Source organism: Poecile atricapillus, chromosome 3 (genome assembly GCF_030490865.1).
Source record: "Poecile atricapillus isolate bPoeAtr1 chromosome 3, bPoeAtr1.hap1, whole genome shotgun sequence".
Taxonomy (NCBI): Eukaryota; Metazoa; Chordata; class Aves; order Passeriformes; family Paridae; genus Poecile; species Poecile atricapillus.
In genome coordinates, this window is record NC_081251.1 from 63,960,071 (window position 1) to 63,979,212 (window position 19,142).

Genomic DNA, 19,142 nt, shown 5'->3' on the forward strand with positions numbered 1-19,142 from the left:
TGTGCCTGTGTCCCATCCCCTTGCTTTAGCACCAGTAACTTGCACCTGTTCAAAGTGCCAGATTCTCCTTACTGTCTCTGAAGCTGGATGGAAACTGTGGTACTGTGGTTCAAACAGGGGTGTGTGGATATGTCTTGTCTTAGCCCAGCCCCATCAAGTGCCATTGACCTGCCCCAAGTCACTTCTCACCATGGGTGTATTGCACCCATCGTGCAGGTGTGCTGTAGGGTTATGGCTCACCGTGACTCAACATGAACTCATAAAGCCACATCAGCCCAGGAATTCATGTGATTTAAAGATTTCAAGTGGTAGAGGATCTACAATGTTCCTTATTCCTGTGGACTTTGCAACAGAAAATGTAAGATATCTTTTGCTAGAACACAACAGGGTCCTTGGGTACCATGAGAAATTAAAATTCAAGCCAATGCTGTTGCAGAAAGCTGAGGGGAATAAGATTCAGAGAGTTTGGATATTTGGGGCAGTGCGAAGATTAGCTGTATTTTTTGAGACAAGCCAATCAATGAGGAAAACAACACTCCATATCCAAAGCATCTTCAGAGTTTTTGGTCCAATCATTGTCTTCCTTGGCCACTCTCTCTGTCTTAAGACAGCAAGGGAGAAAATAATTTAACCAAAATGAAAAGCATAGTGATGCTCTGGAAAACTTTCCATGAAATTGCGTGCAGAGCCACATTTAAAAATATTAATTGTACTGGGTCTTAGCTTTACTTTTCCTATAAAGACCAAAAAAGACCAAACCAAAAGAGAACAACAGGAAAAAAACCCCAACAGCTTCTCTTTTTTACTCTCTCAGAGAGCTGAAAAAGTAACTTAGCAAAACATAAACATTTATTTTAATGTAAAACAAATATGCCAGACCAGCCTCAGAACAAGTGAGACTACAAATACAAACACAGTGACTGCTGGCAGTGTTGGTTCTTGAATGAGTGCTTCAACTGAGGTTGATGGAATGTTTCATTTAAGCTCATTCGTGTCTGTCCAGGAAAGAGGACTTACTTCAGGAATGGCCTCAGTATGTCACAGCCTTCTTATTATTCACTAGGTGCCTTGGACAATTTCATGCTGCTGCTTCCTAAATTCAGCATGTAAACCTTTACTAAGTGGAATAGAAAAGAGAAGGAGTATTTAAAATCCTGGAGTAAATCACTGAAATTATTTGCTCTACCCCTAAGCCCAGAGTAAACCTCTGCATGAAATGACAGAAAGATGCTGTATCAGTACAAGCTAAAAGACAGGGCCCACAACATTGGTTATAGAGCACACCATATGTCTGAGAGAAGCTACTTGAAAACTGTAAGATTGAACCCAAAGCCTTTCTCAACAGGCACAATCAAAATTAGTTGGGGGGTGATGCTTTTCTGCACAAAAGGATGTGAAGTAAAAGAGGGTGTGCATGAGAGATGTTTTGAGAGAGCAGAGCATCAAACAGTGTTTGGAGACACTTAAAGAAAAAAATGTATAAATAACTGATTGTATGTAATGTGTTTTAGATTGTTCTTTGTTATAGGAGCTGAATATTTGAGAGAGAGCAACATGAAGCCTAAATACTCTCACATATTCCTGGTGTCAAAAATTCTTGTGTGGCAAGGAAACAGCAGTACAACTCCTGATCTCCAGACAGCATGGGAACAGTTGAATCATCCAGTCCTTCTGTCCTCTTGTTTGGTATGCACCATGAAAAAAAACTTACCTCCTTTTCTCCTTTCCATCTACACGTATACATACACATACTGATATTTTGGCGAGTTTTTCAGAAAATCAAAAATAAAGGCTTTGCATAAAAGATGTCAAATAATGGTGGCAGAGATGACAGTTACATTAATATGGAATTACTATTCACATCCATATTAAATACAGTTGTAGGTGTAGTATCTTTATGTATTGGTTTCATATAAATTTCCTTCCTAAAGCTCAGGCATTTATTATGAGTCATAACAGAAGTACATCAAATCTTTTCCTGAAGGAGATCTTATTGAAATGGAACTGTGGATTTGCATTTGTCAGAATGCATTTACTTAGCACATGAAATCGTGTCATGGCAAAAGTCATCACAGTATTTTTTTTTTTAAATTGGTGAAATGTCAAGACCTGCAGACCATGCAATCAGGTTCACAGAAGTTTAGGGTTGGCTAAAAATAGGGAAGAAAACTTTATCACTGGATTAATGACAGTTAATGATTACCTAATTTAAGATTTGTGTTCATTAGCATTTTTAAACACCAGTTTTGTCTGTAATTTTGCTTGTCTGCATTCCAGGTTCTTAGCTGAAAAACAGTGCTTATGGTGCATATCACACCATTTGAATCTGATAATATTTGTAATTGTACTGAATTTATATTGTATTTATAAGTCACATACAGAAATACCTTATTGCTTCCTGCATATGAAGAAGTGTATTTTTTAAGATAAAATCTATATACAAACTGTCTTTCAGGAATTCTTTTCTGGCTTCAAGATACAATGCCAGCACTGAAATCCAAATGAGGTTCAAATTCACATGTCATCAAATTTTATTAATTTCACTGGCTCTGCAGCCACAAGTCATTTGATTTCATGCTGTGTGAAGCTGCAAGAGAGAACAATGATCAGACTCCCAGCATAGCTTCCCATGGAGCATTGACAGTGGTCTCACATATTGACCTAATAGCCTAGGAGGATTTCTGTCGTGGTGAAGAAGGTTAAGTGGTGTGTTGATTTCAGAGAGGAGACAACTATCTGCTGGGGAAGTACTATGAGAATATCAAATTAATTTTCACTTTTAACTATGCCACATGATTTGATTACAAATGGGACAATTTTCTCCTGCATCTAGCACCTAAGTTTTATGAATTTTTCATCTGCAAAGTGAATAGCAATTGTGTGTCCCAAGCTTCTGGGATAAATCTTATCTTTCCTTATTTTTCCTTGAAATTATGTCAAAGGATCTCTGACATGTTGGAGAAGCTTAGCTTTAAAAATACAGTTAAGAAAAATATATTACCATCCTTTTCTTTGATTTATAGTTATCCTATGTGATTGTGTTACATGTATATGAATAATATTTGCCTCTGAAGATATTGTAATGTCATATTTTGAAGCCGATATTATTTGTTCTCTGTCACACAAATCACACAGATGGATCCCACTTCCTTTAGGTCTACTGAAAGAAGCAAAAAAGCTGTCTTGCACACAGGCAAGTCTGTTCTCTGTGAACAGTTACAGAAACTTCCCAATGCACTTCCTCTGAATCCAAGTCTTCCTTGAGTAAGTTTACACCAACTTGTTCTTACAGTTTCCTGCCTCCTTTTTTCACAATGCACCATTCAAAAAAGCAAGGGTTTGCCACTTGGAGTGCAGCATTACTATGTAGTGTGTTTGGAAACAGCATATTACTCCATTGTAAACAGTTAATCTCCACTTTGATTTGAATGGAATCTTGTAAAACAATATTAGATGACATTAAAGTTGGCTTCTGCTGATGTACAAATTTGGCAAAAATAATGAGGGTGAGGAGGGGGCTGATGATTCCAGAATTTGTGTATCTATTTCTGCTCTAAAATCCAAAAATAACTGTAATTGCAGTGCTAACAGGAAACAGAAATTGGAGTTTTATTTTTTTTTTCTTCAAACAATCAATTGTTTCATAGACCAGGCAAAGTAAGTCAGTGTTAACTAATAATTAGTTAACAGTGTTAACAAATACAAAGGCTCAGTATTAACCACTTCTCATATTAGCAAATAGTCATCAATAAAGACTTGGTATGTTGATTAACTGGTTACTGCAGATCAAAATGTTTCCATCACAGAGGCAAGCAGAAGGCTTGAGACTAGTATCTCATACCAGAAGAAATGAAGGCATTGTTTTGTTTACTCACTTTCTAAGGAGTACATATCCTTTATTTCATTACTGGGAAATAGAGCTTGTATGTGTTCCCAAGCTAAAACTGACTGCACAGGCTATTTTTCTCACAGGTCAGATGTGAGGAAACAGAACCATTTCACTTCCTTCATAATCTCTATATAAAGAGAAGAGGAAAATGGAACCAGACCTATTGTTCTTACAGTTTCCTGCATCCTTTTCCACTATGCCTCATTCAGAAAAGCAATGGTTCGCCACTTTGAGTGCATCATCTTGATTTAGTGTATTTGGGTGTCTAATAATATATATATATATATGGCTTTTCCAGTACATTGACAATATCAGAAAAACCTTTATTGATAAAAAGGTTTTATATGAAAAGTAACTTCTGAGTCTGTGGGAGGGGGGTTCATATAAAATATTGTAGCTCCACATTAAAACTGTTCTCTTTCTTTCAAGTTAGTAAGATTAAACTACACAAATAAATAATCTGACCAAAAAAATCTCAATAAACTATTTTTGGGTTTCCTTTTCTCAGCTGTTTTTCCTAGGTCTTCAGTCAATTGAGTGGCTAGAGTACTATGATCAAATACAAACAAGAGAAATGTTTGAGTTATAGAATCACAGAATTATTTAGGTTGAAAAAGACCTCTAAGTTCATCAAGTCCATCATTACAAAACACATTTGGTGCACTCTTGGCCACTGTAGTCTCAGGCTTTTTGCCAGGACTGCAACAACATTTATTGAAATGGACTGGGAAGTGGGACAAGAAATTTCTGTTCTCAGTCATCAGTGAGCTGTAGGTGGAGATGTGGAAGCAAGCATGAGCCCACCGTGTGCTCCTGGCAAGCCCTGCTTTGCTCTCCAGTCCTTAGCCAGGTAGCAGCAATGCTTAGGTTCTTGCAAAGAATCAGCATTACCTTCTATCACGATTGGGTTTTGGTCTACTGGGGAGTACAGAAGAGATTAGAATTCAGGACACAGCCCTTCAGTCAGAGAGGGGACTGTACATTCTAATTGTTTCCTGAATAAATTATTTTTTTATAAGAGTCAAATTGCTCTTAGCCTGAAAGAAAAGGCACATAGGAAGAGTAATGTTGTCAAGTGCTGTTTTTCTGCACCTTTTATTTCATATTCCAGTATAAGAGAGATATGTGCTTCATGCACTCAAGAGTATTCTCTCTCCTCTGTCAAAGACACAAATCCTGGAAAATTACTTTGGCAGAAAGCACACACAAGTTGACAGTTCCATGAGAAAATGTGTGGATAGCAAAAGATGCAATCATCTCTCTGTATTTATGCACATATACCCATTCCACCCTGCCAGTCTATAACACACTCGTTTTATGATTAATTTAAAGAACTGTAAATTGGAACCTTTTTTTTCCCTAAAGGAACAGGGAGAAATAAAGAACTTGGCAATGATTCCACTTAAATTCAGAAAGTTGTAGCACTATGTGGGCTTAGCCCAAATTCTACCAAATATAGACCCACTAGAATGACTGGAACAGAACATGATGTTTCAAAAATAAAGAAATTATATATTTATTTAGAACATTTAAATGTGTGTTAATTAAGTGTATTTCCACTCTGCTCAAATCATGGGCTTAGTTCAAATAACTTCTATTGATTTTACATTACAGGACTGTCATTAGCATTTGCCAACTGAGTCAAGTTCCAGCGGTAATAGCTTTTCTTCAGGAATTATTTATACACTGACAGGAAAACTACATCCTTCTTCTCTAACATCTTGAGACTCTCAATGAAAAAAGAAGTTGTTTCAGTTCTGTGTATATTTTATATATCTTACTGTCAAATTCAAAAAATGGGGTCTGTGAATGGTTTCTCTGAGTAAAAATGGTAAAACAATGAAAATGCTACTTTATTTTAAAGTCAAGTCCTGCTGTCAAATATACTGACATAAGTACAAAGTAATGCTCCTCAAAGTGATGGAATTATCCTAGCTTTCATAAGAATACATGTGGGCTGGGGATGTGTAGGTGAGGTCAATGATCAAAGGACATGGGGATTTGGCTGTGGGGGTCTGGGTCAGCTGCAAAGGAGCTGCTGGAGGGGCAGCCACAGCCAGGGCCAACCTTATCCCACAGGAGCTGCCTTCATCCCAGGTTCTGCTGCAGCCCCACTGCATTGCAGCCCTGTGTGTCCCTGGCTGTGGGCTGCTGGTCCAGACCCCTTGGTCCTGCCCACTGTCTGGGCTGGGGGCAGCAGCACAGGGTTTTTGCCAGCAAAGATCATTGCCTGAGATCCCAGCTTCCCTTGCTAATCCCTCTCAACAAATGTGGATAAAGAGATGCAACTGGAAATAGATCTTCAAAATAAATCAGGATGTTCAGAGGGGAAAAAAGAGAAAAGCATAAGACAGGGGACAGAAAAAAAATACATTAGAAAGTGTGAAGATATGAGAGTCTGTAAAACACATTAAAGCAAAACTATATATAGAGAGGAAGACCTTTAATTATCAGCCTCCTTCCTAGAGCCACCACAGATGGAGCACACAGCATCTTAATATCACTCCTATACCTGACGGAAACATCAGAGAAATGTCACAACAGTGTTGTTTTTAACAAATGAAGCATATTTGGACATGGGGGTGTTTCTGCTCTAGAGGAATTTAAGAAAAATAAATAAGGTAGATTATTGCTAATTAAAAAATTGCTATTTAAAAAATATAAGACACAGAGGGGCTTTATATTTTATTTATCTTAACATACGAAGAACATCATCATGAACAAAAAAAAGGAATGAATTAAAATCCTTGGGAAATTGATATTAATGAAAAGCAGCTAAAGAAACAGGCTGAGTCGAATTCTGACCAAGAGCGAGAATCGGTCTGTGAAATAACAAACCCATGAATCCAGAACAGAGAAGGTACCAAAGCTCAAGGAAAAGGCAAGCTGGAATACAAACCCCATGACGATCAGTATTGTGCAGGATTTCATTGCTGTCTGTGAGGAAAAAACATGCAGAAAGAAAGGTTAAAGGGGGAAATTAAAATTCTTGCATAACTGATTATAACTGAAAACTCTTTAGGTAAAAAATAAGAGGATGGAAACTAAAATGTAAGTGAAGTAATGTAACTGTAAGGAAAAGGACAGATGCATTTATATGTACAGTTAAAAGCAGGGAATATAAAAAGAAGGGAAGGGTTGAGTATGTGTGTAATATGGGAGAGATGTGAAATTTTGCTTTTAGCACTTCTTCCCACCTCGTAACCAATTTCTGACAAATTCAGTAATGTGCCAGAAGTTTCCTGAAGTAGCTATTAACAACCCTCCCAGATGGAGATCGTTATTCAGTGGAATAATGAGGAATAATCAGGAAGGAATAATGAGGAGCAATCCCATCAGGAAGGGATAACATCCTATTTCATCATCAAGTTACATTGCACTTCCACATTCAGGGAGCAAGAGGAAAGAGTGAAAGGTAGGAGAACAATGAGACCTGCTCAAGAATCCAGGGTGACGGAAACTGGGCAAATAAAGGTAACGGAGGTTAAGACTGTTTTCAGACTAGCAATGAAAATTCTAGAGCTTCAAAAGAAAAACATATATTGAAGGACTACAAAGGTAACCCAAAGAATTTTTAGAAAGTAATTTGAATATAGCCTTATAATACTTCAAGGCAGTTGTTATCAATATATAAATGATTTTATAAATAAATATGTATGTTAGTGTCAAAATGTACATATAGAAGTTAATCTTATCTGTCCTGACTCTACAAAATTATAGAGAATATATTTATAAAAGAGGATGTGGACATTGTTATGAATAAACTGTAAATAAATATTACAGCAAGACCAAATGAATTTACAGTTAAATATTGTAAGGATCCAAAAGGAATTTTAATTTCAGTAAGAGACTTATTTGATACTATCATGCAAGCAAGAGACATTCTTTTCTTTTGGAAGAAACAAGGATGGTTTTAAAATCTATTGAGAAGTGGTATTCAATCAGCTGCTCAGGCAGGTAAATATAAAAAGATCACTCTGCCTTCGATATATTCTGTAAAGGAATGCCTCTCTGAAAACTACCAAACACATGTAACTCTGGCAGGGCAAGGGCAGGGGGCCATCCATTTTTTGAGATGCAGAGTTGAAATCTCCTTTAGAAATCTACAAAATCATGAGGAGTAAAGGTTGCTCTTTTGCAGTATCTTCCATTTGATTGCTTTAACTGAAACCATTTCGTTTAAAGGCCTTCATTTGACTGCTTGCTCTTTTCAATCAGTTGAAGTATTTTGGTGAAAGAGAAAAAGATTCAGTTTTTAAGATATGGACAGCTTTTACAAGGAGCCTGATAGACATATACAAATTAAATGTTTAAACGAGAGACCGAGGAAAACTGGTGCAACAGTGAACAATATGGAAAGGACACTATCCATCCTGCACTGAGGAGGTTTAGAGACAGATGTCTTCAGCTGGGATCCCACACATATTTCAGTGCTGAGACAACACACTAGGGAGGCTGCTGAGAAAGAAATTATTATTTTCCCTTCTAGGATATGCCTGCACGCTCACTTTGGTGAGTAACCACATTGCTTTAGATCCACTGTTCACATAACAAATGCTCCTTGCAAAGGAACTCTCCTTGTATAGAAGGAAAAGAACAAAACCCCATTGTTGTTACTGTCTGCCACCTGGCTCTGTGTATAAAGGATTTTTACATCCACCATGGAAAACCTCATAGCCTTAAATGTAGAATGCCCTTTTGATGGAGAAACAATCCCAACAGGACTGATAGAACTGGTAGGCTCTTTGAAATATGGATGAAATTTCATAGAAGGTAAAAACAGCACAGGACAAAACTGATGTTTTTCAAAATTGCAAAAATGTAAGGGTGCAAAGAGGTTGTAAACTGTAACACAGAACATACATGCAGACATTTACAAAAGTATGAGTACAATGCCTGTAAAATGGCCATATTCCTACTAAAATGTTACTTTTATACAAAGAAAATATATTCACTTTTAGAAAAGCAGAAAAGGAATTTCTTTCATTTGTAATTGTTAACATTGTTCTCAAAATCGTCTGTCTGGAATAAAGTACCTTATGTCCAAAGGTATCTTCCTTTTTGAAAAAAATCAGACAGTAACAACAAACCAGTTCTAAAGCCTGAGACAGCAAATATTTTTAAACATCTCCTGTTCATTTCTAGACCTAATCTACTTGTCTTTACACTAAAGAATCAGGACAGAACAAGTTCCCTGAACTCCTGGTGAGCTGGAAGTAAAGGAGTATATTGACAGAGATTGTAAAACCTGCTCCACGGCATTATGCATGCGGAAGAATTTAGAAAGGCAATGGCAAATAACCTCAGGGCCATTTTTCTAAACTTGGAGAACCAGATGCAAAATGGAAGCTGGACCTGAATACACACTTAATAAGGCTGAAAGTTATTGAAAGGTGTTTTAATAAAAAAAAAAAAAATAATCTGAGCATATATCTTGCTTTAGTGCAAATAAGGTGGTACATGAGACCCACTAACTGTAATAAGAACATCAAAAGCAGGTAGACTGTAGACATGGCACACCCCTATCACCTGATGAACACCAGACCCTGCATCTGTTTATGAGTTGCATTTATTTTTAGAAATGAGTTTCAACATGTGTAACAGCTAGTTCTCAGAAATGGATAGTAAGTTCACAGCTGATAAATGACACTGAAAGCAGTTTTAAGTGGTATTGCCCTTAAATTAATAATTTTTGTTTTGTTTTTTAGTACCAATGAACATACATACATACTTCTGGTCACATATCAAATTGTAGAAGTGTGTCTTTTCTAAGAGTAATGTATTAATGATGTATAATTTAGGTCTGATTATAAGGGTTATGGGAGCAAAATAACCTTGCACTTCAATCCCCTTGGGTCACTGGACTTGGCCTTCCTGTGACAATGATTATTTTCTCTAACTCTGATCTCTTAAAAGGATGAATCATTTTGTATCACTATATGTAATCTAACAGCTCCTTCACAGACAATGATATACAGTAAAATTAGGTATCACATGGGGAATAGTTTAGCTCTTAGTTATTCAGAACTCTGAATCCTAAGAAGGTACATTAAAGAGAAAAATAGGTACAATTCCTAAAAATCCAGGACAAAAAGGTCCTTTTCTTGTTCTGTTTATAACATAAATCAAGATACCTGAAACAAGTGTTTAATGTACTGAAGGCTGAATCTATTGTATCAAAAGTGTATCACTAATGATACATTTTGGTGGGTATTTCACTATAAACCTTCTCTGTGTATCTGAGCTCTGGGAAATGCTGTGATACAAACATTTCCAAACCAGAAGACCTAAAAGGCTTAATTGTTTGGGTCAGTTGCACTGGCAAGCGCAAGTACCCAGAAGTTACTTCTTACTAACACTCATGAATACTGTTTTCCTCAGTTCATCCTGTAGCAAACAGTATATTCTCCAAATAAACAAAATTAATTGCCACAGAGAAGCCACTGAAAAGATTTATTTTTTTATCTCAATCGATACTATGTATGGCATTATGGGCACCGGTAAAGTTCTGAACAGAAAATCCCTCCTCAGGCTGGAGGTTTTCAGGGGCTGATCATGGGAGAGAAGGAAGATCCCACAGTCAAAGACAGAAACCTTGTTCTGGGACTCTCTGGGGCAAAGATGCAGTGTCCACATGTAGATCTTTGAAGCAGAAATTAATTTGCTACACGTCATGTCATTTTTATTATTTCTGCCCAGTCTTTGAACTGGCACAAAGCAAGTAGGTAAGTTTATGGTACAGGGGTTGGAAATGAGACCCAACAACCCGATTCCCAAACTATCTACCTGAACAGCTTCAGAGAGGTGCTGTACCACAGGGAAAAGCACTCATCTCTCCAGTAAGCAATGACATGACATTTTCATGTGACATATATTGGGTTTAGTGAAATGTACACTTATTGGACATCCTTCAGAACTGTTTGACACTTGGATATGTGGGACTAGTCCCTGCTAGGGAATTTCCTCCTTGTTTTAGTCTTAGTGTCTTGTACAAACTGATGCAGCCAAAGGATCTCCATTAATGTGGGAAAAAAGAGCTCTTCACACAAAGATGCAAATCACAAAATAGCAACTAAATTAAAGTAATAAAATGTCCAGATTACTCACTCAAAATGAGATGTCCAGATTGCTCTTACACATAAACCTCAAAATTATTTTGACAATGTAAGTATTTTGGGGTCCTTACACGAACTTATAGCTAAAGATATGTACATATATTAATGTTTCAAACTCCAGTGCCTGAACTAGCACACAATCACTGAAAGAAGCAAAGGCGCTTGGAATCCAAACACTTACTGATAAGTGATTTTAAAACTTCTTCTACAAATGTCTCTGTATAACTAATAGAATCACAATATGCAATTTATCCATGGAGGGGGGTCACAATCATTTCACTTGCAGAGATACTGATGTGACAATAGCTCCAAGTTAGTGGCCTATGATGCTAAATTTGCCTTATCTAGGTCTATAAAACCATAATAATTAGATATAATGTTTTTAAAAAGTTATTTCTGTAATATAGGCTGTTTTGAGGAATTTTATCTGAGAATGTGATTGATCTGTGTGGTTTAATCATTAGTGTCATCGGAGTTGCAAAAGTTTGTTAATGGTACATTTCTGGGAAGAACATTTTGTCTGTTATTTTAACTATTAAGCTAACGTATCTGTGATTTTCAGAAACTTTAGTTAGCAGCAAAAGGATACACTATGTATTTCAAATAGTAAGAAAGATGAAAGTCTAAGTTCAAAATTTAACTATTTTAAGAGGCAGAAAGGGTGAGGTGCTTAAGGGAAGTAGAGCAGTCAGCAACAGCAGTCCGGAGAGAGAAACGCTGGTAGAGTTGTGGTGGAAGGTGAAGTGGAAAAAGAAAAGAAACATAAATTAAGATAGAAATATATGAAGTAGTGGACTGCCAACTCAGCAGGATTTAAATCAGACGAGGTAGTCAAAAGGTCAGGCAGGATACCATGGCATTTGTTACACGCCCTCCAGAACTCCAGAAACCGAAGTAGTTCAGAGGCAGTTTTGTTTAGTGTACTGCAGGAAAAGCATAGATCTATGTGGGGACCTAATTGCATCCTTCCAGCATCTGAAGGGAGCTTACAAGAAAGATGGAGAGTGACTATTTATGTGGGCATATAGTGACAGGACAAGGGGGAATGGCTTCAAGGTGAAAGACAGTAGGTTTAGATAAAATATAAGGAAGAAATTCTTTACTGTGGGGGTGGTGAGACCCTGAAACAGAAAAGGTGGTGGGGCGCTTTTTGCTCAGAAAAGGTGTGGATGCCCCATCCATGGAAATGGTCAAGGCCAGGTTGGATGGGGCTTGGAGCAACCTGGTTTAGTGGAGAATGTCTCTGTTCATAGCAGAAGGGGTAGAACTACATGATCTTTAATGTTTCTTCCAACCCAAACCATTCTACAGATCTATGTATGTGCATTTCCCAAGGAAATACACAGAAGCTTGGAAAACACAGCCGAGAGAGACACATGCAGCAAGAGCTCTTGATGTGGAGATAAGTGAGCTCTTGCCTATTATTCCTTACAAGGCTGATGTACGGAGCTATTATGCAGGCCACTTACTGTGTGCTATGTGGTGTTGATGAGCAGGGCGACCACTTATAGCTGTGCCTATATGGCATAATAGGCCATCCTTCACCAGTTGTCAGCAGGACCTGTACTGGGGATGATGCAAAGTGCCCCAAGCCCCACAGAAGTGATTATTCCCCTGTACTCAGCACTGCTGATGCTGTACTTCAAGTCCTATGTCCAAGTTCTGGGTCCTTCAATTCAGGACAGACATTGAGGTGCTGGAGCAAGTCCAGAGATGGGCATGAGGAGCAGCTGAGGCATCTGGGAGTATTTAGCCTGGAGGAGGCTCAGGGGAGAATTTATCACTCTCTACAACTCCCTGAAAGAAGCGTGTAGGCAGGTGCAGGTCGTCTCTTCTCCCAGGCAACCAGCAAAAGGACAAGAGGACATTGTTTCAAGCTGCACCAGTGATGGTTCAGGACCGACATTAGAAGGAATTTCTTTGCAGGAAAGGTGGTCAGACATTGGAATAGGCTGCCAGTGGAGGTGGTGGCATCACTGTCTCTGGGGATATGTAAGGCTCAGTGCCATGGTCTAGTTGACATGGTGGTGTTCAGCCATGGGTTGGACTCGGTGATCTCAGAGATCTTTTCCAACCTAATTGTTTCTGTGATTCTGTGAAGGCAGGCTCGCGAAGCCGCTCGGCACTGCCTCGGCCTCTCACAGGACCCGCTAAGCCAGGACAGTCGGGCGTCCTGTGATTTACTGGGGGCCTGTGCAGTCCGGGCCGAGCCAGAGAGCCAGAGACGCCCCCGCACCGGGCTCCGAGCTCTGGCCTGCGGGGCCGCCGCCCTCCCCGCGCCGCCACACCCACAGGGGGCGCTGCAGCACGGGGCCGGCGCCCGCGGACTACGACTACTACTACTACTACTACTGCCGCCGCCCCCCGCCCCCAGGGCGCCGCAGATGGCGCCGGCACCGCAGGGCGGGGCGGGGGCGGAAAGGAGCGCCGCTGGGCCCTCTCCCCGCTAGCCCCGCCCCTGGGCCCGGCGCTTCCGCCGCCGCCGCCGGCGCGGAGGGGGCGGGCGGGCTGCCCGCGGCGCTGGGCGCTCCCCACGCCTCCCTTTCCGGGCGGCGGCGCGCGCAGGCGCGGGGGAGGCGCGCAGGCGCGCGGCCGCGTGGGCGGGCGGCGGGGGGAAGGTGCGAGCAGCCGCCCGCGCGCGGCCGCCGGCGGCGCGTGTGTCCCGTGTGTGCCCCCCCAGCGCCGCCGCACCGCCGCCTCCCCCCGGCCCCGCCGCCGGATGCGGGTGACCCGCGGCGCTAGAAGATGGAGGGGGTGACGCTGAGCGAGGCGGAGCAGCGCTACTACTGCGACCTCTTCTCCTACTGCGACACCGAGAGCACCAAGAAGGTGGCGTCCAACGGGCGCGTCCTGGAGCTCTTCCGCGCCGCGCAGCTCCCCAACGACGTGGTCATGCAGGTACGGCCGCCGCCGCGGGGCCCCCGGGGGTCGGCGGGCCCGGGCACCGCCCCGCCGTGCCGAGATGGCCCCGGCCTGGCCCTTCTCCTCCGCCCGGCCCGCGCCCCCTGCCCGCCCCGCAGCCCTTGGGCGGGGGTCGTCCCGCCGGCGGGCACTCGGGGATCGCTGAATCTTTGGGGTTGGAAGGGACCTGTGGAGATCATCCAGTCCCAGCCCCGTGCCGAGGCAGGGTCATCTAGAGCAGGTGACACAGGAACGCGTCCAGGTGGGGTTTGAATGTCTCCAGAGAGACTCCACGACCTCCCTGGGCAGCCTGTGCCAATGCTCTGCCACCCTCAGTGTAAGGAAGCTCTTACTCATGTTGAGGTGAAACTTACTGTGATTTAGTTTATGGACATTGCTCCTCATCCTGTCACTGGGCACCACTGAAAAGAGTCTGGCACCATCCCCTTTGAGATATTTATGTGCATTAATGGGTTCCTTTCTCAGTCTTCTCTAGACTAAATGGGCCCAGCTCTGTCAGTCTGTCCTGATCAGAGAGCTCCGGACCCCTGATCGCCTTTGTGTCCCTCTGCTGGACCCTCTCTGTTAACTCCTTGTCATTCTTGTACCGAAGAGCCCAGGACTGGACACAGTAGGACGGAGCTGTTGTCTGACTGACCACCTGAGCCCCTCCGGCTGCAAGGAAAGGGTAGGGGGCACAACGAGTTGTTCGCCGTGCACCCTGTGCCAGCCCCCCTCCCCTTATGCACCTCCGACTGCAGGGCTGGGAAGGGGCTGGATGTGTCTCTGCTGGCAGCATCCAGCAACTGGTAGGAAATTATTCCGTGCAGACAGGGACCATCCACAGCGTGAGAACCCCAGAGTGTTTTTGGGGGATGAGTGAGATTGCCCCTGCGATCTGTTGACGAAGAGCAGCGCAGAAGGAAATTTGGTTTTGTGTCCTTGGGAGCTACTGACACTGGTCCGCCTAAGCCATGCAGTCTTTTTTGGACATCACTCACCGGCAGGAATTAACCTACCTGTAGTTAGCCAAATGTTTCTAACAAGGAAAAATGTGGTATTAAGAGTGATGCTGGCCCATACTTGTAGTATGTGTGCACGCAGTTTTAGCATTTCCTTGGCCAGGTTACCTCTAAAACATTTAGCAGTATTGCAGAGCTACCTAGGAAGGGGAAAGTCTGCTTTGGTGTGCGTGTGTGATTATTTGAGGAATGTATTCCCAGTGAACCATTCTTACGAACAGCTATTTGTAATAATTTGCTGCTTCTGCAGTTCCCTCTGTCATTGTTCAGTGCTTTAAAGTTTACGTAGTCTTTTAAGCTGCTGTGGGTAAAGCTGTATTTAGAAAGCTGTGCCGCCTTTTATGCGGTTTCATCCTCAGCCTCGTGAGATAAGCAGGCCTTTTAACAAAGTATTAAACTTACTGTTGCTAGAAACACGAATTGCAGGATACTGAAATTCTGTGCCAGGAGAGCACTTACTGACTAGGGCTACTGTTGGTGTGTTTTGGGCCTCCCAGCTTGATTAGTTGAAAAGAGTTTAAGGCACAACGAAGTGGAAGAGAGCTGAATAAGAAATGGTTCTTCCTGGTAAAACCAGTAATCTCTTACTTGATGACTTGCTAGACTAGACATAATGGTAGGAGAGTCTGCATGCTCAGTATTATGGGTAAGGTTTCTCAAGGGCCACCCACTGCTGCTTTTTGTGTGCAGCCAACCAGTTTGAGAAAAATCATCCCAGGGAAAGTGGATGTTTACATCTTCGCTCTATTTAGAAATTTCTTTTACATAAAACTTGTCTGAATCAGTGTATGGTAAGCTAGTGCTAGAGATTTTATTTTATGCAGGAATTTAGTGCAAGAACTTGGAAAGACCTGAAATCTTGAAAACTAGTGTCCAGAGATTATATCCTTATCTTTTGCAGAGGAGGTCAGATATTTTCCTGCAAAGTAGACTGCATCTGAAGAAGAGAGACTACTCGGGCGTCATTCCGTGGGTCCTAAATAAATTAACTCAAGAAGCAGACCTGGCTTATCACTGTAGTGATCTCAAGGAGAACTTTGCAGTTAAAATGGCAAACAAGATATTAGATTGCCTGAGGAATGAGACTGTAAATAGTCCAAAGAAAGTTGAAATGCCCTTAGCAGTTTGACCCGTTAGGAGTGTCTTGTGCAATCACAGTTGGTCACCTGTGAAGTACCTTGTACTTCAAAAAGAATTTAGTTGTCTAGTTATTTTGTGTTCTTAAGGTATGGCTCTACCCCAGGTTAACACAGACATGGATTTATTGTATTGGGGTTCTTCAAAGGGAAATTGAATTTGATGCTTTGGAAGCTGAGACTGTGAAACTTAAACTTCAAGATGAAATAGCTTAAGAAATAAAGAAACCCTGTGAAGGAGATGGAATTTTTTTTTGACCACATGGGTGCTGTGTTTGTACCTGTTCATTTGAAGCACCTGATGCTTGTGGGGAAGTGAACTTGATTCAGTTACCCAATCCTTACATAATCCTGGAATGCAAGTGTGGTACTGGTCACATGAATGCTAAGTACATTTGTAGGTGTGCAAAACATAGCGTAAAGTTGTCTGTCTTCAAGCTCAAGGGGACCAAGTAGTCCTAAGGAACTACTTTAGAGATTTTTCTTTTCAATATTACAGGTTGGTAGGTACCTTTGAATAGTTCATAACTGATTCCATTGGAAATGAAAATGTCTGACAGTTGCATTCTTAGACTCGTAACTTGTTTTACTTGCAAGTCTGTTGTCTAAAGGCTGGGTATATGTGCAGTCTTTTTTTGCAAACAGTTGCGTCCTTGTAAGAGATCTGTCTCACAGGAGCAAAAGTTAATATGTGTGTCTCATTGTTCCTTATAAATTTCAGTTCTCCTTCTGAGGGACACTGTCAGCTGCCTATTTAGTGGGGATAAATGAGCATATAGAAGACTGAAACAGTTATGGGTGTTGTATACCAAGCTACAGTGTCCTGAAAAAGCTAGATCTCTATTTTGTACACATTTACAAAAGGACAGCTTTATTATCAGAATAAAAATACCATGCCAAAGATGCATGTGTCAGGACGTCAGTCTCTGTTAACCCACATTTCTTCTTTTTTATGTACATCCCTGAAATGAGCATTAAGGTAGAAGACTTGCATAAAAGAGTGAATAAAAGTATGTGTGTTGGGGTAAGAAGTCCAACTACTTCACAGCAGTTAGGAGTCTTCAGATCACTCTCAGGGTGTGGTTTCACACTGCAGCTGACAAAAATCTAATGGTGAGTTGGCGCTGAAGGTGTTCCTGTCTTCCCTCAGCCACGTGTTCCTTCTTGCAGAGACACTCGTGCCTGTCCAATGCTGTTTTACGCTGGCATCAGGGGCTGTGTAGGCAGAAAATTAATCACAGCTTTTTGTTGGTTATAACTCCGTATCAGGTGACAGTGGAGTTGAATGAATATCGGTGCTATCACAAGAAAGGAGGCAGGAAAACCCTTTGACAGAGGGGAAGTAGGGAACTTTCTTTGTTCTAGAGCAATTGGATATTTTAGTTGTGACCTGGCATGGGGTTTGTGTTAGCTTAAACCACTGGAAGATGGAACTGGCTCTGACTTTCCTTTGAACAGACAGTGAGCTGGTCCATGGAGCTTGTTCAGCCAAAAGTTAGAAGGTTTTGTCAAATGTAGTTCTCACTCGCCTGAGCTTGTGGCTCAGTTGCATGTGCATTGGTGTGTGTGCAAGCAGTGTGACGAAACAACATGAGTGATTCTGAGGAGCTGTCATCCGCCGTATTTATGCACTTCAGGAGCTTCCCTTTGCTGGAGTTCCAGCCCGGTCCTGTGCTCTGAATGTTAGCTGATATTCATTATGTGCCGTCCTAGGGTGCATCTTCTAGGTTAGCTTGATACAAAAGAAACGTAGTTGCCTGTTCTGGAGTGGCTGCACAGAGGAGTGTGCTCAGGGAAATTGCCTCCGAAGGCACGTTTCACATCTGACCTGAAACGCTCATGTATGTATGCTAATAAAGTCAGGTTTTGGTGTCTCTGCAGTGGTGGGGAAATTGCTTGTAAAAGGTACAGTTAGCCAAAATTTATATTGTGGAACTCATAACTTGTGCATGGAATGAATATAGTAGCTGTTCCATTTGTTTGATTTGTAGAATTCTTACTTAGGTGAGTTAATCATAGAATGTTTTCTGAATTTGTACTCTTGATTATGAATCACAGAAACTTCACCAGACAAGAAGCAAGTCACTGGTGCATATGATACTCATCTGAAATGAATGAGTCAAAGCATTTTGATTTAAAATACAACATTACTATAAAACTATAAATATGTAGGCATGTATTGTCTCTAAAATGAATGAACTGTCATCTTCGGTGCTGCCATTGTACAGCAGTGTTACCTGACTTCTAATTTAGTGTTAAAAGTCTTTGACAGAAAAATCGAACAATTATGCCCAGTTACTTCAATTACAGCAGCCTTCCATTAGTCCAGTAAAAACCTAGTGAAAAGCTGTTTTTGGCTCTTGTTAGCTACTTCAGGCTTTTTATTTATTTTTTAAGGAGTCTTTACAGACAAATTAGTTTTGCTTGTTCTTGTTTCATTGATGGAAAAAATTATGCTGTGGTTGTCTACCTCAACTTTCTTTCAGAGTTTGCTGCACTCACATCAGAAGTTGTAAGAAAGTGTACCTGTGATGCAGCTGCTTCACTGAGAAGTCCACGCTCTGAGATGCTGGCGTGTGCTGCCTTCTGTTGTTCTTGGGGTGGTAGTTTTTGGCAGATAGAGGGAACAGAAGATGCAGTGGTGGTTCTCTCAAATGCCAGAACTCATCTGCTGACAGGCAGCACAATTATAAATAGAATTACAATCTATAGGCAGAACATGACAAAATGAAATTGCAGATTCTTGATTTAAAATGTTGGCTGCTTTGTTGGAAAATTAATGTAGAGAGGAAGGGATCTAAGAAAATAACAGCTTGTTCGCAATTATTGTGTTGTTGCAGTTACTGTTTCAGTGACTTTCTACAGAAAGGCTACCTGTCCAATCAGTAGAATCTACTAAATGCCAACTTTGAATGGAAGCTGAGCCAGGGCATGCTTTGCTTAGGATTGCCTGTGTGGTAGAGACATGCAGAAGACTCAAACTCGTTTTGGTTAATTTGCTGAATTTACTATTCTTTGAGAACTGATGGGGTACGAAATTAGAATTCCTTATACATGGCAAATTTCATGCCTTCCTTTT

General features: G+C 41.2%; 1 protein-coding gene across 10 annotated transcripts in view; it reads left to right on the forward strand.

The window, feature by feature from the left end:
* Positions 1-13,569: 13,569 nt before the first annotated feature.
* The window catches only part of REPS1 (RALBP1 associated Eps domain containing 1), a 63,849-nt gene continuing 58,276 nt past the window's right edge, over positions 13,570-19,142 (forward strand). For 4 of the 10 annotated variants that reach the window (XM_058834063.1, XM_058834064.1, XM_058834065.1 and 1 more), the window contains exon 1: positions 13,572-13,902. In XM_058834063.1, the coding sequence (XP_058690046.1) occupies positions 13,750-13,902 (153 nt within the window). In that variant the 5' untranslated portion in view covers positions 13,572-13,749. Of the gene's footprint in view, positions 13,903-19,142 lie in introns of all 10 variants that reach the window. The other 6 variants (XM_058834069.1, XM_058834066.1, XM_058834067.1 and 3 more) reach the window with 3 other exon arrangements.